The sequence below is a fragment of the Cariama cristata genome, unplaced genomic scaffold (assembly GCF_000690535.1).
Source record: "Cariama cristata isolate BGI_N322 unplaced genomic scaffold, ASM69053v1 scaffold14107, whole genome shotgun sequence".
Lineage (NCBI taxonomy): Eukaryota > Metazoa > Chordata > Aves > Cariamiformes > Cariamidae > Cariama > Cariama cristata.
In genome coordinates, this window is record NW_009625041.1 from 27,855 (window position 1) to 52,379 (window position 24,525).

Below are 24,525 nucleotides of genomic sequence, written 5' to 3' on the forward strand. Positions count from 1 at the left end.
AGTAATAGTTATGCACGAGTGCGAGCTGTGGTGATGACCCGGGATGACTCAAGTGGTGGATGGTTACCACTTGGAGGGGGTGGACTAAGCTGTGTCACAGTCTTCAAAGTCATTCCCCAGGAAGAGAATAGCTGTGCTGATTTTCTTATCCATGGAGAACGACTCAGGGATAAAACGGTAACAATTTACATCCGTTTAATGTTCCTATTCAAACTACATAGAACCTAAGAATAGATGTTTGCTTATTGTTGCTTGTAGACTAGAAAGTAAATTTATACTCCTAGTCTAATGGTGTTGCTCAGCTTTTACCGATATTGATGATTATATACCTAAAGAGCCAATTACTTATTTTAGGTGTAATATCATGCATTTCTAGAGTTAAGTATGTTGATCTTTTAGAAACTTTAAAACATTTTTTTTCATTGCAAGTTTCCATTTGGGGAAACATTTTGCTATTCAGTTTTTTTTCCAGTGGAGGGTTAAAATTAAAACTTCTTGTTAACCTGTTTGTACACCAATATCTTGTGTTTAATAGAAGTGTTGGAAAATGAAATAATGTGTTAAAAACACAAAATCTGAATGAATTCCTCAGTAATGATTCAGTTAGTTGTGGAATTTGGCTATGACAAAAAGCAGCCATTTTAGATGAAAACAACGTCTGTATTGGAAGAAAGCATGAAGCTGACAGGTCCAATAATTGATCTGGTTTGATGAACACAGAGAGAGTATTCATTTATCAGCTACATTAAATTAAATAAAATACCAGTAGTAAGCTTGTCTTAAATAGCATCACAAAAGTCAGTCTCACAAAAGGAAAACTGATATAGGATCTCCACCATTTCTACATGCAGACCTATGGAAAACAAAATTGGCTTACTAAGACTTGCTTGGTTATTTGTGTGCCAAATAGGTTTCTGAAGGGGGGGCGTGTCTTACTGGGGAAACAAAGAGAAGTGGAGAGAGAACAAAACCTCCATCTTAATGATTTTTGTCAAGAACTTCGTCTTTTCTGCCAATAATTTATGATTCCTGTGTAAGCTTGAAAGGTAGAATTGCTTCTTATACCGTACTGCTGATTCCTTCTCAAGCGAACCAGTTTCTCCCTTGAGGCAGAACTGCTGAGTTTTCTGCCTTGACTGTGACTGTTGTAGGAAGAGAGCATATAAATAGAAATTCTGCTGACTCAGTTGTTTCAGCGAGGCGTGGTGCTATTAGCAGAGTACCCTGTGTTCCTGCACAGCTATGTGCACCTGCAGTTCCTTCCTTACTTTGCAGTAGTTCCCTTTAGAACTTTTTTTAACTTTATTGAGGCTGGTTTTGAGGAGCTTAATTGCATTTAGAGATACTTGACAATTTTCCCTTAATTCTTAATACTTTCGATGTTCACAGCTTGCCTTGAGAATCTGAGAGTAATAAAACGTTCAGTACTGGAGGCTGGTTTAATGTTTCTCCCAAGTACATGTGAAAATGTCGCAGCCATCAGCGTCCCAATCTGTTTGCGCTGTCCCTCCTACTTCCCCTGGGCAAGCCTTGTTTTGTTTCCACTTCTGGTAGAAGGCTTTAAATGTCTCTGCTCCTCTTCCTGTCCAAAATTGAGCTCATGTTAATAGGAATATGTTTTCGAAACCTTTATTGTCCTGAACAGGTTTTTCTGTTTTGTTTTTTGTTGTTGTTGTTGTTTGGGTTTTTTTGTGTGTCCCATCTTGTGTCCATCTGTCCCTCAGCAGCTGCCCCCAAATGTGACCTACTAGTTTGTCAGGGCAGATTTTGATCTTACTGCAGTTTTAGGAAGTTGCTGTTGGAAGTCAGCCCCTCAAAAACACAGGATAAAAGATGGAAGAAATGCAGCTAAGAAGAACATCTATCCAGTGTATATTGAATAAAGCTCAGGGAACTAACAAATACAGATTTAGGCTGTAGGGAGGAATACTGTAGGGCCAGTGATGCTTTGGTAACGGAGTAAGAGAAAGCTATGTATGGATGTATTTCCACAGACTTCAAGTAATGTACTTACAAGCAACAGCTAATGTGTAATGAGTTAACAACAAAGTTGCACAGTATGCAACAAGACCCCTGTAGGCATAAAAGAAACAAGATCCTACACCAAGGTACATGAGGACACCGTTAGGTCATGACACTTGCAGAAGGACCGTAGCAGGGACGGGAAGAGAAATTCTGTTCGATGGGGATCCAGTCACTGATTCTGAAACTGTTCTGATCCTTAAGCCTTCAGTATAGTTAGTGGTTTTACATTTGTTCTTAGGATATTTCTGTGGATTCACTGTTCAAGCGCAATTTTAAACCTTTTCTTTAGTGAAGCCAAACAATTTGTTTCTTAGTCCAAATAGAGTTGACAGGTGACTATTATATTTCATAATGCAAAGAAAAGACCAAGAAAAATAACACCAGGAAGTTGAAATGTAATTGTCTGTTCCAACTGAAAGAGTGGAGAAGGCTGTGCTCTCAGAGGCAACCCTGAAAAGGACTGTTGAAGTTACTTCAGTGGCATAAAATGCTATTTTTTATTTTTTTCTTTAAAAATAAAGTAAAAGTGGAAGTTACTATGGGTTCATCAAGTTTGCTATTGATTAGGAACCAAATATTTTGATCATCTTCTGATTTTGAGTAAGAGTTATACTGAATCTGCTGTTTCTGTGCTCCAGCATCACTCTAATCTCATTTTAGAATGGCCTCAGTGTGTAAATCTGTATACCTGAATAATTTTGAAGTTATTAGTACGCTGTTTAGTTGGTTACTCGGCTGTTGTATTTGCAAAGAGAAAATAGCAATATTGTTTTAAAAAAGCTTCCTAAACCATTTTGAATGTTTCGGTTGTTCAGACTTTGAGCACATGTGTCTTCAGGAATGTTTAATCTGTTGTAGTATCTAGAAGTCATTACAGCTCGGTCAGCTGGACCACGATTTCCAGTTTTCACAGAATCAGAATCAATTAGGTTGGAAGAGACCTCTGGGATCATCGAGCCCAACCTTTGCCCTAACACCACCATGTCAGCTAGACCATGGCACTAAGTGCCACGTCCAGTCTTTTCTTAAACACCTCCAGGGATGGGGACTCCACCACCTCCCTGGGCAGCCCATTCCAACACCTAACGACTCTCTGTGAAGAAATGCCTCCTCATTTCTCGCCTGAACTTCCCCTGTCACAGTTTCAGACTATGCCCTCTTGTCCTGTCACTGGTTACTAGGGAGAAGAGACCGACCCCCACCTTGCTACATACTCCTTTCAAGTAGCTGTAGAGAGCAATAAGGTCTCCCCTCAGCCTCCTTTTCTCCAGGCTAAACAACCCCAGCTCCCTCAGCCGCTCCCCATCAGACTTGTGCTCCAGACCCTTCACCAGCTTTGTTGCCCTTCTCTGGACTCGCTCCAACACCTCAATGTCTTTCTTGAAGTCCAGGGCCCAGAACTGGACCCAGTACTCAAGATGCGGCCTCACCAGTGCCAAGTACAAAGGGACAATCACGGCCCTGGTCCTGCTGGCCACACTGTTTCTGATACAAGCCAAGATGCCATTGGCCTTCTTGGCTACCTGGGCACGCTGCTGGCTCATGTTCAGCCAGCTGTCAGCCAGCACCCCCAGGTCTTTTTCCACTTGATCACTTTCTAACCACTCCTCCCCCAACCTCTAATGCTGCATGGGGTTTTTGTGGCCAAAGTGTAGGACCCCGGCACTTGTGCTTGTTGAACCTCGTGCCATTGGTCTCAGCCCATCGATCCAGCCTGTCCAGGTCCCTCTGCATAGCCTTCCTACCCTCAAGCAGATCAACACACTCACTTTTTGCAAGGTACACACAGCTGTTTCTGAGTATATTTCTATGGATTAAAAAAGAAAGTAATCCTTACAAATGGGGTCTCCCCCCTCCCAAGTCACAATGCTAAAATACCTTTATAACTAGATTATATTTTGATTTCCTCTGGCCAGTACGTCTTTCTTTGTGAACTGGCTCAGCTTCCAGGAAAGGTGCAGAAATTCCCTTATCCTAGAAAACCTGTAGCATGGAACTTGGAGCACTTTTCTGGGGCACAGGGAAGCATGGGTTTTGAAATACCTCAGGTATACCTCAAGAATGGTCCCTGCTAGTTTGCTCAGGTTGTTTAGATTTGTGTTGGAATGTAAGGGTATTCCATGAACACTTCGATGTAATTACATATTTCCTCCTTTATTATGCTCACCTTCCTAGACTTGGCTCCAGCCAGTCTGCTAGGAACAATTGGACTCCTCCTTAACCTGGTCAGGTCTGCTGCTCTCTTTTACTGTGTTTACAGTAGCTGTCTTCTATCTTAATAGCACTAGTGCTAAACATACATTAGGCTCAAACTTACAGGTTTTTAGGCTTTGGTGAATTTTACATTCTTGAATGAAAAGTCTAATAGACTGTTCTGTTTTATTTTCTTCTCCAGTCCTTTGCCATGCAAGTTTTTACTGAAGGAGAAAAAAAAAAAAGTGACTAGTGTCTTTTGGATCGTGAGTCAGGAGTGACAAATCAAAGTTTAAAATCTTTCTTTTGAAGAACAGGTAATTATGTAAAGAGAGAGATACAAAACTGAAACTGAATATAAATACTGTTCTCTTCTAAAAATCTGTTGTTCAAAAACTTAATTTATCATTTACTTTTTTAATTGGCTTTAAAGTTTGAGAAAAGATTGATTCTGATGGGCTGTAGTACAGCCCTTACATCATCTTACTTTTTGAATGGGGGAGGGCGAAGCACGCACAGAATAATACTCGTGTCATAGGGTCATGGTGGCACTCGGGCCACGTGCTGTGTAGCGTGAATATACTGAGGTCATGCTGCTTAGTCCCAAGACTAGAGAAAAGCCTTTGATTCTATTTAGCATAAAAGGCATTCAAAAGTTTCATGAAAAACTATATGCTTATATGTTTGTAGATTTGGGCTGGGAATGAGAAATTGTGAAACTGTCTGTCTACATATAATGTTGTAAGTACAGCTAGAAACCAGTAAAATAGTATCCAGTATCTGGAAATGTTCAATTATAGGGTCTGTTATCAAAACAGAAATTTATATCAAATGCAGTAAATTTTTTTCCATATTTGTTTTTGAAACGAGCCCTAGGTAATGATGCTAATGTATTAAATACTCATTTTTGTTCAGAAATACTTGGTTTTGAAGTGTTGAAGTTTAAAATTTCTGACTTTAGAGATTCATCTTACCTACACAAGCCAAATAGTTTCTAATATCTTTAAAGAATGTAGCTTGTAGAGGTGAGAAAAGAAACATGAAGCAAGCAAGTATTTTTATGAGTAGCTATGAACTCATTAGTGTTGCACTTAATGATGTTCGATATTAAAAGGATTTTTTCATTAAATAGTAGTAAGTAGACATACAGCCCTGTTTATGCTGTGACAATTTAGATCTTGATCGTGTGGATCTGGAGCTCTTCTGTCTTGATCAAGTCTGATAACTCTGCAACGTTTCCCATTACATGCTAAGGTGGCTGCTCTATATTGGAAAGATTTCTTATATTAAATCTCCAAATGAAGAAAACCTTCAGAACAGTAACCCATATTTATTAAAAAATGCAATTTTGTTAAGCCATAGTCACTTAATTTACAGTTTTGCAGCTTTTTGTTGTGCTTATCACTGGAGATCTTAGGGAAGGTCTACCTAAAAAGGTTTGGGAAGAGAGATTTTTGGTAACCGCATAGGAGACTACGGTATCATCTTCTCATATGGTGTGGAGAGTTCCAAACCATAGTGAAGTGCAGTAAAAAATAATTGCAGTAAAAAATAATTGTAGTTTCAGATATTTGAAGACTTGAAAAAAATACCTGTAGTGCTAAAAACTTGGTTTGCGTTTCCAGGCTTTGGAGTTACGTGTATTAGAGTACTTCCTCCCCAGCCCCAGTGATAGCATGCATGCTCCAGCATAAGGAAGCCTTTGACAGCTTTATGTTTAACAGGGAAAAAAATACATTGTTGCTGCAAAGCATAGTAGTGTTTTGGGGAGAAAAAAAGATGCTCTAGGGGATGGTTGGTATGTTTTTTGTTTGGTTTGGGTTTTTAGTATTTTTGGATGCAAAAAAAACTATTGAAGGCTGGGTGTTTAATCTGTGTCCCACTGCTACTTCTGATACAGTTTTTGAGTTTTCTCTCAGGTGAGGCAGGCATAAAGTCTTGCCTATATGGATTCTTGTGTCTGATAACACAGGCAATTTTGATGCAGCTAATTTTTCCCTTTTCAATGCCTTTAACCACTTGTATCTGCTGTGTTAACTGATCTATTTTCATACAACTTTAGATCTGAAAATTCAGTGTTGTCCTGTCAAATTTGTGGTTTCCTTAAATCAAGCTGAAATCAATTATGGTGTTGGATAGGATGTTTGGTTATTTTGTTAATGATTGCTTGTCTTATAAAATGTTGTGAGGGTTGGAGCTGGGGGGTGGGTGGTAGCAGCGTTGCTTTTTGGGTTGGGGATTTGGTTTAGGGGTTTTCTGGTTTGATTTGGGTTTCTTTGAAAATCATAGCTTCCACTCAGCAATCCAGCAGTTTATCTCCAGTGGTCCTATCTTTTAAAAATATTTGTCATCCAAGTCTGAATTTTCAGTATAAAGTAATCTGGATTAACTCCTTTGGGAGCAGGTGTTCATTGAGATGCTATAAAATCAGTATTGCAAGTACTTTTTGTTGATATTCTGGGTGAAACTGCACACAAAATGTAGTGTTAAAATAGTTGGCATTTAATATAGTAGCGATCCCCCGAAAGTGCTCACAGACCTAGAAAATGTAATGATGTGAGAAGTCTTCATTTTTAACTCCTCTTTTGAGGAGGAAGCAAGTTTAAAACCATTAAAAAGAACAAAGAATGATCATTTAATACACCTTAGAACTGCAGAATGATACTACTTTTTTTTTTTTTTCTGCAGCACCTTTTCCTCCACGTCTACATCGAATAGTTAGAGTCCTTCCTATGCTTTCTTGTGAGCAGTTGTACCTACATATTGTTGATCATTTAGGGAATTCAGAGTGGAGTAACAAAAATTATTTTAATACTGAAAGAGTTTATATGTGCAGAAAGAATGTCATCCTTCTAGAGACAGAGCTAAAAGGCAGTAAAATCTTGAGATGATTAGTGGTTGGGTGTAGGGTAAGGGGAATAAATAATGGAGAGCAGGAGAAAAACCCCTATTTGCCTGTGTAATAATTAGACAAGGAAAGGCGAGAAAGAACACAAAGGATATGTAAGAATAATCTAAGTTCAGACAGATTTTCTTCTTTAAATTTGGAGATTTTTTTTTTCTCAGTTGTGTTTATAATTAACTTCATTTTTCCACGTGCGACTTTGCTTCATAACTGAATGTGCATATATACCTGTAACGGTTTTGTAGCCAAATAATTCTGTTAATTATTCCTAATGACTGTTTTCATCATAGCTGAACATGAGCCATAAATATATTTATGTCTAGGTACAGGCAGTAATACATTCAAAAATATTTTAGTTTTTATTAATTTCAGGTTTTTAAAACAGTTCTCCTGTATTATTTTCTCTTGTCTAGTAGCCTTTCTGGGAGAAAACTGATAATGGCCTGAAGGCAGCATAAAGTTTGTCTAGTGCTCAAAAACTTTATAGAATAAGTATACAAATAAAATTCCCTGTGATACAGTAATACTTGATATCAGCACAGTAATGTTTTTTCAGGGTGTGGCCTGTTTCATTTGCTGAACATCTTGCAAGGCTGTACCGACAGAAGTGCTTGCTGCGGGTATGAGATACTTTGGAGGCTGGGAAGATTGACTTGGTGTACAAATAGTGTCCTTAACCCATACCACCTAGCAGCAACCGTTAATGAATAATTTGGCCATAATGGAAACAAAGTTAAAATTACAGCCTTGTAACAGGAAGAAATTTAAACAGAGACTTTTATCTGCTCTTATGATGTATGTTTTCAGGTAATTTACGAAGACTGCATTTTGTTCTCAAATTTGATATATTGGTCAGTGATATCTTTTCTTCCTGTCTTCTTTCTGGAAGGTGGTCTTGGAATGCACATTAAAGAAGGACCTTGTTTACAACAAAGTTACTCCTACTTTTTACCACTGGAAGATTGATGACAAAAAGTTTGGCCTCACATTTCAGAGTCCTGCTGATGCAAGAGCATTCGACAGAGGTGTTCGGAGAGCAGTAGAGGATATTTCTCAAGGTATTTATTTCAGGGGAAGGGGTTGGGGCGGGGTGTTAAGTATTTAGAAAATGAGATAAGTCAAAGCACTTTGCATAACATTAATGATGACAGTATTTAAGGATGTGGATTGATCTATAGCATAGTGAGATTGTTAACAGTTTTTAAATAGTACTTCTGCCATTTTTAAAGTACCATTCATCCGAGTGTCTTAAATTGTTTCACAGATGCTAATAAGCTAATTCCCCATAACATCTCTACATAATAAAGCATTGCCTCTTTTATTCAGAGGTGAGGAAATGGAGGAAGCAAGAATGTTAATACTGTCTTAGTTGGATCTTCTTCTCAGAAGCTTGTTACAGCTTCTGTGTTCTTAAAGGATAAGCTATGAAGTTGAATGATTTTGAGACCTGTTCAGTTCTCTTTTTACCTACACATATTTTCAGTTAATCGTTTTCTTTGTTTACTAACAGCTTACAGAGTAGTTTTGAGGACAGGTTTATATGGGACATATGGCTAACTGGTTCTAGAGCTTCACTGACCTTATGGAAACCAGTTAGCAAACTGGAAAAGATCATCAAACCTTGATTCTGAGCTGAAAATATGATAAATGTATTGCTGAATGGGGAGAGGAAGGGAGGGAAGAGAACAGGTGTCTATTGAATGGAAAGAACATCTCTTTCAGTCTTGTAAAAAGTAACTCAAAGGGAAGAATGTGAACAAAATATTCTGTGCTGTGATGTGCTGTAAATTGAGGGATTTAATGTGTGTTATCATATTAGCAAAGAGAGAAACGTGCTTCTGAAGGGAAATGCTTTTTGACGTACTAGAATGGCTTCTTTTGAATTGTGCTGATATCATCTGTAACGCAAGAGAAATAATTAGAGAACATATGAGTTCTTTTCTCTCTTAGGGTCTCACAGTTCCAATTTCTGCTGATTTATAGCAAAATACAGCACAGCATGCATTCATGCCAACCAAATGTATCTGCCTTTAATTTTCAAAATGCTACATTAATAATAATATATTCCCTTGCTTCTGACTTCTGATGACACTTCGAAAATGGTTTTACAAGAAAGGTGTGAACAAGAGAGAGGAGTGTGGCTAGGAATACTCAGTATATAAAGTACAGAATGTAGAAATGAATGATACTTATTTCAAGTTGATTTTAATACAGTGATCTACTGGTTAAAAAATTAAACAAGTGTATTTATATCATCGTAGCTGGATATTGAAGGATAGTGTGGACTACTAGAAGCAGTAAACTGTAAATAAAAAGAAAATAACCTTGTCTATTTTGGTTTTTTTACTTTTTCTGTAGGTTATCCACACTCTGGAAATGATGTTGAAGTGGCAGAAGACTGCTTTCAAGTGAGCATTTAAATTTTTAAATTAATCGTGCAATTATTTTTTTATGAAATTCATTGAACAATTTTTATTTCCATTAGTGAGAATAAGCAAAATAAGAGCAATAGCAAAATTCAGTCTAATGAAATAAGTTCAGAACAGTTATCTAAAAGACTTACAATTATTTGTCCCAAACTAAGTAGTCAATATTTAATCAATAAGATGATTAACCATTCTGAGTTTAATTTTTAAGTTTATAATGTCTGTTCTAGTTTATGTATCCTCTTTGAACTCATGGGAACATGAAATGTTCTTCTGGGAAAAAAACAATAGAGGAGTCAGGAATCTTGCTCTTTTACGTGCACATCCTATTTGTTTTCCTAGATTTCACTCTGCAGTGATAGACACTTCTAACATTGTATGGTTAGAGTTGAAAAGATGCTGAGATAATGGTTAAAAGAATATAGTCCAAACAAGGGTTGGAAGTTCAGATAATTTTTAAAAACACACTGAAGATAAAGCAGTCATTGTTTGAATCTCAGTTGAGATTCAAATTTTTATTGATCCTTATTGTCACCATTCAATTTCTATAGGCCATAATGGCATAAGAGGTAAAAATTTATCTCCTGCTATGCTTCAGAGTTATAATGCTTCACACAAATACTGTATCTAGTACCATAACACTGATGTGTAGCACTGCCTGGTAATATCCAAGAATCCGGATAATTAAAAAGCCAGTGTAAACAAATATTATGGATCCAAATATACAGTAAATAGCTGTAATATAACTGAGTAAAAACCTACTTAAGTCTGTATGTGCTTGTCATCTCTTCTTTCCTATTTACAGGTTCAGGGAAAGTCTTGGCTTTATTCACACATACATTCAGTTTTCAGAGTCCAGATATTTAAGTTAATATGAAGCTGATACGGAAACTATTTGACTTAGGGGTCTTAGTGACTATTCAGAAAACTGATAGTATTCCTAAGTGGTTTCTTGAGGGAAAAAGTTTTGTCATTTACACAATATTAAATTCTTTATCAGTGTAGATGTAGTGTAGAATCTCTGCAACACAAAATCGAGAAAATTAGCAGCCTACTTTGAAGATATGGGCAAGAATCAAATTATGATAGAAGACTGAGAGTCAAGTATTTAGAAAGGATACTGCAATGCAGTGGCAATGCAGAACAGTCTCCTGATGTCTTTCCATTTTATGGCAGAAGGAATGTATCTCTTTGTGTAAGTGTTGGCTGTGCAACCACCTGTTGTTCTTTATTTGCAGTGCTTTATTTTAAGGCACTTTAAAGTAAAATTGCTATAAATATTAGATATTTTGGATTTAAAATAGCAATGAGATTTTGACAGGGTGGAGGAAACGTGCCAAAGTTAATGCAATCCTTAATCAGCTTTTAAAAGACTTGTTTAAACATGCTTTGTTGCAAGGATTAATAATTGAGCAATTTCTACAGGCCTAACGAGATTAGAGGAAACTAATTACATCTTGATTATGCTGCCTAGTTATTATGTTTCTATATAAGGATGCCAAAATTGAAGCAGATATCTATGATTCTTTATATTTACAAAGTTTGTTATTGGGAAAGTGGAGAAAAGTGTATTTATATCATCTATTCTATATAGATGTAAATACAGATATATTTAGATATGTAAATAGATGATGTACGTTTATTTTATATATATTTTTTTAAAGAAATACATATATTTTTAAAAATACTCTCTGTATATATAACTGACAGGTACAAACAATCTTGTTTGGTGCAAACTGCTGGTAGGATTATCTGTTACATTCCAGACAGGAAAACATATTTCATAACTTCACCACAACACACATTGCTTAATTGTGGATTCGTGCTGTGGATAGATGGCAAGAATTACCTGTTTTCTAGAGGCAAAAAACCTAGCCAATATCTCTTACCATATCTCTGCATACCAAAGTAAAATAAATGATACTAGAATTGCCTATCAATAATGGTACTCCAAGGGAGGGTGGGGTGAGGAAGGAGATGCAGGGAAGGCTGAACCCACCCTAGTTTAGCTATGCTTCATCTAATTCAGGTTTATGTATCAATAACGAAGCCATAATTGCAGGGTTATGAATGTCAGTGTAGAAAGGCTACAGCATTTTAGTTACAGGTACCAGATCTAGTCATCAAGAGTATCTTGGAAATACCAGATAGTGCACATTCTCCTCCAAATAATTAATTCCTTCCCTCTTCCAACGTTGATACTGTTGTAAGTGGAACTTGATACCCCAGGGTTTTTTTAACTTGAAAGGCTGCTAAGACCATTTTATTTAAAGATAATGTATTATGTATTTGAAGGAGTCATGTTGACTTTTCTGCCCTTCTTCCCCCCACTATAGTTTAAAAGGCCTGAAGATTTCTCTTTTTCCCCTGTATATTCTATAAGCTGTTTTCCCAAGTCTCTAATAGTATTTTTGAGTGAGTTTTGGAGTATATATATGCAAGGACATTTTAGAGTGTGGATAGAATGTTAAAGAGCAGGTTGACACTTGGACATGAGGGCAATGGGATGTTTGTTGTTTCCTCAGAACAATCTTCCAGAATTGTGATTTGTAGCCTCTTAAGGAATGAAGTACAAAAGATCAAGCATTGGAGCTCCTCCACTTAATTAAAAATATTAAGTAGTCATAAGTTGTTTCTAAAATAACAGAATATCAAAAAGAGAAAAGTGTTATTTAACACTTCCTTTTCATATCATGTTTGTTAATGCACTTATTTTTGTCTATATCCTATAGTAACTATAATGTGTATTGGTATTCTTCAGTTTCATTTCATTCTTTGTTAGTTAGTATCATAGGTAAAGTCCTCAGGATGTCATCTGTCATCAAGGTACATTTCAAAATACTAATTTTAATAGGTCTTTGTCAGTTATGTCATCTGCTGTCAGGGTGTTTTGCCTATGCTGTTCTAGTCATCTTACACAGAAGGAATCCTATATTGAGTGCATATTTGCAGTATGAATATAGTATGTAGTTTGTATGTAAATTTTATTAACAGCTTTTTTTTTTAAATTAAGATGATTACTGATAAAGAAAACAAAACATGCTTCATAAGTTATTTTACTGTCTGGTTGTATTCAGTGCTACGGAGAGCAAATAAAATGATCCAAATAAGATCAAAACACACAGCCTTCTGACCTAGTCAGTGGCACTGCTGTTAAACCTCAGTGCCTGCTTGTAATAAGTATTACCATGTTTTATAGATGTAGAAAGCAGAAATAGGGATTGTCCAAAACTTGTACGTGCAACTCTAAATGCAAATCCAAAAATTGAACTCTTATCTTGTGCTTCCTAGGCTGGCATTTTGCTCACTATATTGTCTCTTGGGTCACTGGATTATTTTAACAGTCTTTAAATAAAATCTCACAGAGAAAGCGTTCTTACTGAAGATCAAATGTATCATTTTAAGAAGACATAACTTTATTATAGCTTCTTTAGATGCTCTGTTCTCAATAATGTTAAAATCTTAGTATTAAAAAAAATACCCTCACTTAAGGGTGTTCATACTTGCTTGTAAAGGTTGCTTAAATGATTACAATTCCTATTAATAGTTTAATTAATATATTATATGCAAATGTTTAATATAATTAAATAAGCCTTAGTCTTACAAGATTAATTTCAAATAGAAATACACAAATGAGTTAATGCAGAGCTATCTGACTTTCTGTAATGTTTGTAAGTGGATCCTGGGAATGTGTATATACTTAAATGGAAATATACACTGGGAATTTGTTTTGGTAAGAGGTTTGGATTTTTTGGTATAAAACCATGCATTTTGAATGCAGTAGACAAGCAGCTTGTCCAAGTCAGTTTAATTGTTTGTTCAAGGGTTGGCTCAGATTCTTTTCCTCTACCAAATATAGACTTCTTGCTCTAAAACTCATCTAGCTTAACTGAAAAAATGTAAAAATCAGAATTTTTTTTCCTTAGAAGTCAATCTAACTAAATGAAATCTAGAGCTCATGTATTTAAAAGTATTTTTATGTGGGTTTTAGATGCTGAAATGTGTAAGTCTTGCTTTTGAGAACTGAAAAATAGAGCAGTGGAGTCTGAATTTCTTTCAGGTTTTGTTGATTCAGCCATACTGGTGTTATTTATAGGCTACCAACATAACAGTTTTGAAGTAATAAGAAATGGAGCACTTATTCTTTGGAGTTTCTTACTACTGGCAGAAGAAAACTGTAGACTGATAAATTATAAGCAGAAAAAAAAAGTTTGACTTGTTCTTTCAGAAACCAGGCTTTTTGTCCATACGAAGAGGAAAAGGCCTGCAACTTAACATGCATCTTAAGTGGTTTTGGTGCAGGCAAGGAGGACACAAATTGTTCATGTGGCTCTTTGTAAATACACTATTTAGTGACCTTTTATTTGTCTGTAACAAAAGGTTTGCAGAAGTTTTTATTTTACAAGAATAACTTGACATTATCACTTGTAAGGAAATGTGAAATAACTTAGCCTTGACTGTGTTGTTTTTACAGAGAAGAAAATACTACATTGTAAAACACTAAAGATTAGCAATATTTAGTGCACTTAATAAATTGGCTAGGTGTAGTTCCTAGAACTAAAAGTAATACTAATTTATATTATCCGTTTAAAATAAATCTAGTAATATATTGTGCTAAAATTGTTTGGTTTATTAAGCTTTTTTGTGGAGTGGTAGTCAAAAAATAGGAGGATTTTTTTTTTTTTCTCTCACCAGTATCCCTAACAGCCTCTTTGTGTCTCCATCTCTCTCATTTCCTCAAGAGTTGTGCTTTGGGCTTTAATTTATTAGTTCCTTCCTTGGAATCCCTAAAAACCTCTAGTATGCTTTATATATTCAGGTAGCACAGCCTTTGGAGAAAGAGGCATGTCAAATTCCTTATTTTTTACTTTAAACTGTACAAAACATTCAGATTAATCTAGGTAATATTTCAGTCCATGTCAGAAATACATACCTGATTATAATAGAGTTTCTTTGCCAAATATTAAAATAGTTGCTCCATCAGTCTTAGAAATAGCTAAAGTATGAGGAAGTTATTAAAATGTTTTTGAAACCTGTATCATTTATTCACAATTAGAAAATCAAGGAAAAAACATTTAAACGTTTCTTCTGTTGGTTAGCATCAAACAGCAGATTTTCAGGCCTCAAGGGAAGTAAATACAAGAACTGGGATGCAACGGAAATGTGGTCTCTCATCCATCCTTCTGTGTAATCATTAAACTTACTTAGAGCAGAACATTTTTAACAATATTTGCAGAACAATGTTGAATTCTCTCCCAGACTTAATTCTGGCAAACTGGGAGAAGTAAGGAGAGAAAATTTGAAGAAGAAGAGAAGCTCAGTCTGGTTTTCATTTTCTCTACAGCTGTCATCTGGCTTTGAATTCTGCTGGAGAGCTACAGCTGGAGTCATTTTATTGCTTTACCCAGCATCCTTTTGCCTGTGCGCACAGAAATGTTTTAGTAGTCTTGGAAAAAAATTCAGAGTATCTCTTAGCAACCATAGGACAGTAATTATTATACCAGCAGCTGGGAGCAAACCAGATTTCCGTTGTGCATTAAAAACTGGCGTAGGTTACTTTACAGATGATACTGAATAACCTATGCCAGTGCTATACTTTGCAGGCTGTGGCTAAAGGATATTGAATGTGGGCGGTGTAATTGCTTTGGACAGTAGAAAAGGGGAATGTATGCATCTGTGTTTGTGTGTAATATTCTGTATATTTAATATATCAGGCTTAGTTCTTGTGGAAAACTTTGGATGTTTGCTTTTTACTTAAATGCATTTTCAACACAATAGCATTTTTGTTTCTATGGCCTCTCCCTTCGGGTTGTTTCCATTATAAATGTGGGTTTTCAGGTGTTTATGACCTTGTCATAAAACATCACATTGGAGCAGGAAGTTTTGTCCAAAGAAAGCCTTTTTGATTCTAATTTGGCTGTATCTAAACTATCAGTTTAATTAAAAATACTGAGTTCAGGATATTTATCTGGCATTTCTGTAGTTCTGCGTAGCGAATATTTATAGGCTAAATAAGATCATAACTGACCTCATCACTTTCCGTTTTTTGTAAATACCAGAAGTTAGGCTGTGTCCTCATACCTGTAGTGTCTAGGTTGGTAGGCTGAGCGTTGTGCTTTCTGAACAGCTGTCTCATGAGTTCCTGCCTTGCAAAGGTCAGATGCCTTTCTCTGTCTCCTGCCGCCCCCAGATTTGTCCTGGAAGTCAATTAGCTTGAATTGTGGTGTCTGTGTCGGAATTTTATAAAAGCATTCCTTTATAATTGCTGTGTGTAGGGCACAAAGGCTTGCTTTAAGATTAAGGTTAGTATTTCATACATCGGTGTCTGACACTGCTAGTTAGCACTGTAAGAGATGATCAGTGCCTCTGTTCCTTATTAGATGGAGCCCTTCTTGACTGCCAAAGGGGAGCGTGCGTGCCTGTCTGTGTAAACATGTGCGTGTGTCCTTTTTGCTCTATAGTGTAGGTAGTTTATTTCTGAAGGAAGAAAAAAGCTGCAGGAACAGGAAATAATGCAGGCTGTTGCAGATCTCACCCAGGGATAAAGACTGGCTCGTGGGTGGTATGTGATTTTTCCCTGGGAAGGAAGGAGTAGTAGTTTTTTCAGCTCTTGTCCTTTCCCCTAGACCACTCAAATTGATAATAGCTGGGGGGGTAAGGAGGTTAGGTATTGCTTATCGCTGTGGTTTCTGTAAGATGGCGTCTAGCTTAAATAGTTTCTGCTTGTAAGCATTTGTAACATTGCTGAAGCCAAAAATAGTTGCGGGCATTTCTTCCTCATTCTGAATGCAGCTCCCCTGTGGTTTGAACCAGTGTTTTGGAAGCGTTTTATGTCATCAGGCAATGTACCTGTAGGAGGACCTTCTGCTAGGAAGATGTTTGATATTGCACTAATATTTGATCCTTTTTGCTCGTAAAATAAGTATACATCCATGAAAACAACTCTTGCCAGTCATTTCAACATTTCTTTTGTACTCCTTTCCCAACGGTGTTTGACCAGAAAATTTAATTTTGACGACAACAGGGTCAGTTGCTTAGTGGTGTTGTCATGCTCAAAGATCTACAAAAAGTACTTCTTTCTGGAGTTTTGCCTGTCTTCAGAATTTATCAGTGGAGCTTTAGCCTGATTGAGCTATTGTCTTTCATGGGGTGTATGCTCTCTAGTATTAATTAAAGCTGATCATTAATTAATTACTAATTTTAATGTTTTTTTCCACTCAGAGTGCTTCTAAACAATATAGAAATTCTTAGTGATGTGATGATTTTCTTTCTCCTGAAGATCAGCTACAGAACAGCTACTCCCACTTTAGACATCTTAGAACTTGATACCTTAGACTCTGTGTATGTGAGGTGCTAATGTAATCCCAGATTAAGTTCCTTAAGTATTCTGATAAATGAAAACTAATGATTCAGTGTTAGTGCTTAACCTGCCAAAACTTCAAATTTACCTCTGCCTCAGTAGTTTTCTGCAGTATTTTTGTTGTTTCCCCTTTAATGTTTTCTTGATATATACAAATCTTTACAATAAAGCTGAAACATCATTACTGGAAGTTGGATGATGCCAGAATTTTCTCAGTTCTATCAGATGATGACAGCCAGTTAACTTCACATCTCTCGATACAAACAAAACATTGAACAGTACATTTTTTTCACAGCCCAATGAGGTTTGTGTCAATATACTCTACTGTATCCTAAGTATATCCCAGTCAGTTAAGCTTAAAGAATAAGAACGATTTGTTTTTCTGTTCTTTTCAGAAATCGGATCATCACACAAGCCAATATTCCACCCAAACATACTTCCTCTTCCTTATTCTGAGTGGCACACATCCTGCAGATATCTCATTATGTGTTGCCACATGGTCTGATTTTTTTTGTATCAAATTGCCTGATATAACCTTAATTTCAAAACCACAGTCATTAGTTGTTTAATACACACTTGCTGTAATTAGATATTTTAATTGAGCCAGTATATGTTAAAACTGACTTTCTGTTCCTTTCCAACTTACTTTTAATTCCTTAAAAGGTCTAACTAGCTTTTGCCTTACTAGTCTCAGAAACTTTTTCCTCCAGTTGTATATTTGTAAATACTGGCAGCCTTGTAGGGAGTTAGAGAAAGCACAGTCTCAGAGACTGGGCTAATCTCTTCTTCCTTAAAATTCCTCAGTCTGATTTGGCAACTGAGTCAGAGGCATGTATCTCTAATGCCCAAGTTGTGTATGCTCTGTGGAGAAGGAACTCTTACTTTCCAAGGCTGACTCGTAGTAAAGAAAATACTTGCCTACTTATAAGCACTTTAAAAATGTGTATTTAAAAATACTTTTGTTTATAGGTGCTTCTGACATGTTATATAGAATATTAATGCGTTTATGTCTGAACTTGGTGGTTTTGGTGTTTTTTTTCTATAAATGCAAAATCATTTCAAGGGAGTTCTTGTGTATTCTAGACTACTCAAGAAAATACATCTGGTTCATTAATGAAAGATCACCTTTTCCAACATGAAACTGTAGTAACCAGTGAACCTTACAACAGTGCAAATTTAAGGCCATCGGCATTTGAGGATTTCAACACCAGGAGAGCCTGTTTTCCTAGCCAACCTAACCAGGTAAGACTACCAACAAAAGAAGCGGTTCTTACTTTGCTTGCTGCATTAATGGCACAGTATGTAGTTTCTGACAAGAAAGCACTTTCATTCTAAGCCCCTGTATGTAGTATTACACTCTCAACTCCTTGAAATGATCAGTGTAATTTTGCAGCTGAATATATTATTACAACATCATTATGGCAGAGGTAAAGCTTTGTGAAGGTATTTACCTATGCTTGTAGTGCAGCAGACTACACGAATAAATATTTCGCTTTCTTTGAAGTTAGATTTTTGTATCTGCAGCCTTGAAAAGCTGTTTAAATTTGTTCAGAAAATGTTGATTGGCCATGAGCTCAATCTTGGTTACATGTATACTAATATTGTTTTGATTAGAAATATTGAAAAGTGTCTTAAAAATTGGTATCTTGGATGCATTACATAGTGGGAGAGTATTGCTAAATATTTTTATTGAAACATTGTTTATGCTTTCTAACTGCCTATTTAAACTAAAATACTCTATTTTGGTACAGAAAGGCAAACTTTTGATATATCAGTTATGCATGAAAAGTATTAAGCTATTGGTAAACAGATTCTTAAAACAGAAAAAAAACACCCTAATGTGAGGAAGGCTGATGTGCAGACATTTTTTTAAAAGGGGTCACATTTATACAATGGTAGATCGAGGTACGTATTTTTCCCTCTTCCCATTTACTTGCAAAGAGAATTTTAAAATGTCTTAGAATAGAATAGATGGACGATTAGGTTGCTGTAGCTAACACTTAACAGCATATACATCACTGGTTACTGTTAGTCTTCATTGAGTTGTAAAGAAAAGCGTGGTAGCCTAAAATACCTCTATGTTTTAAGAGCACATACAGAATTGACTAGTAAGAAAATTATAATTTAAGCTGTGGTATACTGAGTAGTGCCTGTCTGATAGAAATTAAATAGGAATTTCTTTGAAACGGCAGTGCTAGAGTTCACTTCTTCTAGACAGAAGTTATGGGAGATTCCATGGAAATTTAAGTAGATACTCTTTAAAATATTTATTTCATATTGTAGTACCACCTGCATCTGACACTCCGTGCTTTTTGTGTGGTCCTGTCGTGCATACATTTAGAACATAGGCAAGTCAACAAAATCTCACATTCAGTATGTGCACACACTGCACTGTCTCTGCTGAACTCCATGCATGTGACCATGTGGCAGAGCAGATATTGAGGTAAATACCTAGTTTGTTTCGATTTTGTGTAAATAAGTTTGAACACTCTTACTGTGCTCATAAGTTGACTAACTGAAGAAGTACATGCTCAAACTAAAGAAGTGATTAATGACAGTTCAGATATTTACCTGTAATACTTCATTACTAAAAAATACCCAAGTCCCTCAGCTCTCCAGCTTCTGATACACTGATGTGTGTTTAACTTAAATTTAGCACTTTGTGGTGATGTATTCAGCTGCCGGTGTCCTCATATTGTGGAGTTGCAAGCTGAGCAAAGTCAGATATATCTGTTTGAGGAAGAGACAGTGAAGGCTACAGTACCAAGCAAGTGTCTGTGCCTTGTTTAAAGGTACAGCCCTTCAAGTAAGGTGTAATACTAGTGAGTTTGCTCGTGTGAACAAAAATTTTCTGCCTAATTTCCAGTTGGCTAATTATGTTCATAATGAGATTCTCTGTGGAATTTGTTTGCTGTAATATTCTTCCTCCCTTCCTGCTTCAGCTGTTACATAGAGATGGCACTTGTACTGAGTTTTTTGAATGGCTGGAAGACTATGTGCATTAGTCTCATTGAATTTTGCTGGTATTTGTACCTAACTGAATCCGGACTGGGTATTGTTCTTAAGGTTTCAAGTACCTCATGCTTTCATATAGGTACCCTTAAACACCCAATATGCAAGCACTTGTAAAGTAAAGCTTTTCCAACATTTCTCCTGTTTGCTTGTTTTTCAGCATTTCCCACTTGCTTTCTTAAAAAGTGATTTCTTAATATCAATCACATAAAGAATGTGACGCTGCCTTGTTTGTAACGTGTCAGACCTTAAGCATTTTATTAGGTGTTTGGCCGGGGACTTGAAGAAAAGAAATAAGTTCTATGTATGTGGTGGGTTCTGCTCAAACAAATAAAAAGCCTTCAAAGACTGAGGAGAGGCCAGATTTTACAGTTGTTAGTATTTGTAGTGATCTTTAATGGCTATTAGCAGTCTGGGGAATGGGAGGTTGAGGGTGGGTTTTTCGGTTTGAGGTTTTGGGTTTTTTTTTCTTTTAAACAATGGGTTTTATTTAATGTCTTAAATGCATGCGTAATGTTCTGTGTGGACAGTGGGGTAAGGATCCTTTATGCCTGTGACATACAGAATTGTAATGACATTTTTGATGCTTTTTCCCTTAAATAAATTTATGCTGTTAACTGTTCAAAAAAGCCAGTTAGCCACAGCTATTTATTGATGCTGAAACAATAGGCTCTTTCTCTTGTTTGAAAACAGAATAGAGTTGAGAAGCACCCTGCTTTTATAAGCAAAGGGGGGCCTAACTGCTTGCCTTGGGTGCCCGGGGAAGTATAGAAGAGCAGTGATGTTAGCTGAATGGGATATAACCGTTCTTCACCCTGTATTCTCAAGGCCTTGTGGAAGTCCAACTACGTGCCTTGGAGCCAAGAAAAAAGTTACTCGTTAGCATACTCCCAGGGCAAAGCAGTTCTAATTAATAGTTCTGTACTTACCACACAGGGTACTTCCCAAGCAGGGAAATGATGGTTAGAGCAGGCTACAGATATTCTTGCCTAGTCAGAAGCTGGTATATTTTAAGAAGCTATTCCTTCCTCTCTCCCAGCTGCCTTCCCTCTTCCTTCCTCTGCCTCCTACCCCAAAACCAGGGCATGCAGCCTTTAGTGTAGTAGGAGCATAGTCACATGCAAAGTCAAATAAAAGTGTGTTACCTTAAAACATCATCTTCAGTAGTTGTTACACACTGCAACAGATTAGGAACATGCAGTTCATTTGTTAATTCTCATTAACTTGATCAGTACTAATAAGGTAAACACTGTCAAAACAACCATACTCATGCCAAAGATGCATTCTCAAATAAATCATGATTCTGGAAAAATTTGTAAGGCTAATGGATTAGGGAGTGATTCTTCACTCCCTCCCCTCCCCCCGCCTTTTCTGTGAGATAGTTTGCAGGCTCTGCACTTGACAGAAGGAAAAGGTAAAATTTAACTTAAAGCTCGCTCACATTCTGGCTCCGATTATAATAGCCCTACAGTGTAGGAAAATCATTGCCTGTCTGTAAGGCAGGAATACTGGGATATACTGAGACACTTGCTTTTTTGCTGCACTATTTGCTATTTTTGGGAACTCCGTCGGTACACGTGCTAAATTTGTATCCTGTCGTTGTTTGCACTTTTTTGTGAAAGTCACTTGTAACATGGTTTCAGTAACATTAGTGGCAGTCCACTATCTTACACTTGCATCTAAAATTTGCAGTATTTCAATTTGGATTATTCAAATTTGCCACCTTCAACAACTTTTTCATGCCCCCTTGCCCTTTTGTCATTAAGGCAGAATAAACAAGAACCCTATCTTATCTCTCTGCTGTTTGTTTTGTACGTGTTTAGCACTTTCCTTCTTACTTGCCTTTTGAGGTAAAAGCTCTTGAATTACGGTCAGTTCATTACAAGTAGAGAATTTTAAAAGTACTTAGGTGTTTGCCTGCTGGTGTCCTAAACTAATCCATTTAAGTACTGTATATTAGCTAAGGGGAGATGCATTTAGAAGCCACTGTTATTGATTGAGCATGCTACTGAATATTCTTCTTCATATGGCAAAATCCTTATCTAGAATACAGCTTTGAGAATAAGTAACCAGTAGTCAATACTCTTGTTGCAAAAGTGGAGGGAGTTTGAAAACTTAGAGCCAGGAGTAAAGGAACGCTTCTCCTAGGTAACATGAGTAACTCAAAGTGAATGTATCAGGGAGTTAATGCTAAAGCAGTGAATTGTCACCGACGTGAAATCAGCAAGTTCATGTAAGGCGTAATTGATCTGTGGGATTAGTTGCCGCTGGAAGATATTAAAACCTGAATTTTGTGCATAATTCAAAGAACAGTATCAAGTTTTATGCGGATACCAAAATACCCAAAGCTCTTAGGAGATACTAAAAAGTCAGGAAATAATATTAAAGCTCATGGTCCTAATATCATGTAAAAGGGTTATTATTGTGGGGAAGTCTGTAAATTGTACTAGTCAGAAAAGAAGCTGAAATTTTTACCTTCAGGCAGCAAGGAGGAAAATCTTGGTCTTTATTTTTCTAATCTAAGTTTTACATTGTAGGTGGACATAAATTTGGATCTTTGCTATAGTGAACTTATCTTGCTTTGCCATTTCAGGTCCCACTGAAGTCAATCAGACATGTTAGTTTTCAGGATGAAGATGAAATTGTTAGAATAAACCCTCGTGACATTTTGATACGTCGTTATGCAGACTACAGGCATCCTGACATGTGGAAGAACGACCTGGAGAGGGATGACGCAGACTCAAATATACCATTTTCTAAATCGGACAGTAAAAAATCTGACTATTTATACCCATGTGGGGATGGAACTAAGTTGAATTCCCTGAAAGACTCAAAAAGTTCTGTGGTATTTAAAACTCAGCCTTCCTCATCAAAATTTAAAAACTCAAAAAGAAGAAAAGAGGATGGTGAGCGTTCCCGCTGTATATACTGCCAGGAAAGGTTTAATCATGAAGATAATGGCAGAGGAAAATGTCAAGATGCGCCAGATCCTATTAAAAGATGTATCTACCAAGTTAGTTGCATGCTTTGCGCAGAGAGCATGCTGTATCACTGCATGTCAGACTCTGAAGGAGATTTCTCTGATCCTTGCTCATGTGACACTAGTGATGACAAGTTCTGCTTACGCTGGTTAGCACTGGTGGCACTCTCGTTCATTGCCCCTTGTATGTGCTGCTACCTCCCCTTGAGAGCATGCCATCACTGTGGTGAGGTATGTGGGTGCTGTGGAGGAAAGCATAAAGCTGCGGGATGAATCAGTCTTGTGCCAAACAGAGCTGAAAAATCTTTGTTTCCAGGAAGCATCTAACTTGGATTTGTGGAAGCTTTTTGGCAAGCTGAAGGGAATCTTCTTTCATGTAAGAGATGCTTGATGTGGAGGAAGCAACAAGACTTGTCAGACCTTGGCATTTTACAAGTGCTAGCCATGCCTTACTATTTCTTTTGAGTGCATGGCATTTGTTGCGAGTTGTGAAGGAGATTTTGCAAAGGAAAGCCTATTCTTATTATTGGCTATAAAATGAGTATATAAACTATGATTATACTAAAAGGGATTAACTTTTGCCACTTTGTACATTCATGGTTTAGGTGAGGGGGCTCTTTTAAAAGGATTAAAACTTACCTGAGGGGAAATTTTAACTAAAAGTGCACTAGTGACAGTTGATTTAAGATTAAGAAAAGTTAATACTCGGCAAATAAGAAATGAAACTGATTTTAAGTGCAACTAAATCACTTATTAATAGTTTTTTGGAAGCGACTTTATGTATAAATAACAAATGTTTATATTTAACTAAATGTGTAAGGTACGAATTATTACATGTTAAACTTTCCTTCCCTCTGGTATAGTAGGTATGGACCATATCTACTGTCACATTCCATGGTAGTATTTTGAATATTTAATTAGTTAATTTAGTCGCATTTTTATTCCAGATGGACAAATTGATATTTTCAGTCCTGTTTCCCTTCAGCTACAGTTTGTGTTGAGTTGTATCCATACATTCTGATAATCTAAAAACCTTTAAAATATTAATTATTCTAGTCTCGAGTGACCAATATTTTTTTGTTAAGCACAGATGTAATTGTCTAAAATGTTCTTGTTAGAACATAACATTTATTTTTATATATAAATGACTTTGATTTCAACATAATAGCAAAAAGGAAGTTGTTTCTGTTGCTCAACCAGCAAGTTGTTTTCTTTTGGGGTATCCTCCAAAAATACTTTATTGCATATTCAAATGTTCATTAAGCAAAAGGTACATTAAGGCAGTTGTAACAAATTGTCATCAGTGTTCTTGTTTATCCTTCTGTTAAACTAGGATCCTGTTCAGCTGTTTATCAAGTACTATGATTAAAACAAAAGATTAATAACAAAAGTGAAATTGTTTTCATTATTTTGAACTGCAACTTTTTCTTATTTGAACGGGCAAGAACAGAAGTACTGTGTGTTTTGTTCAAGAACGAGAACAAAAGACTTAGCTTGAGAAATAAATTACAGCCCAGGAAAAATTGGAGTGAACTTCTTAATTGAGGAAATTTGGAGGGAGGATTGGGGGGGGGGAGGAGAGAGAGTGTGTATGTATGTGTATGCATGGTGGTATATTGTCTGT

At 36.5% G+C, this 24,525-nt stretch overlaps 1 protein-coding gene across 2 annotated transcripts; it reads left to right on the forward strand.

Annotated features, from left to right (window-relative positions):
• SPRED1 (sprouty-related, EVH1 domain containing 1) lies at positions 1-24,291 on the forward strand. Of its 2 annotated transcripts, XM_009703457.1 has the most exons (6): positions 3-79; positions 121-177; positions 8,013-8,181; positions 9,482-9,531; positions 17,993-18,151; positions 22,515-24,291. In XM_009703457.1, the coding sequence occupies exons 1-6, from the start codon at positions 44-46 to the stop codon at positions 23,172-23,174; spliced, it is 1,131 nt and encodes a 376-aa protein (XP_009701759.1). In that variant the 5' UTR covers positions 3-43; the 3' UTR covers positions 23,175-24,291. The 2 variants fall into 2 exon arrangements, with proteins under 2 accessions (XP_009701760.1, XP_009701759.1); XM_009703458.1 differs by having other exon boundaries at positions 1-177; positions 22,515-24,285.
• Positions 24,292-24,525: the final 234 nt, after the last annotated feature.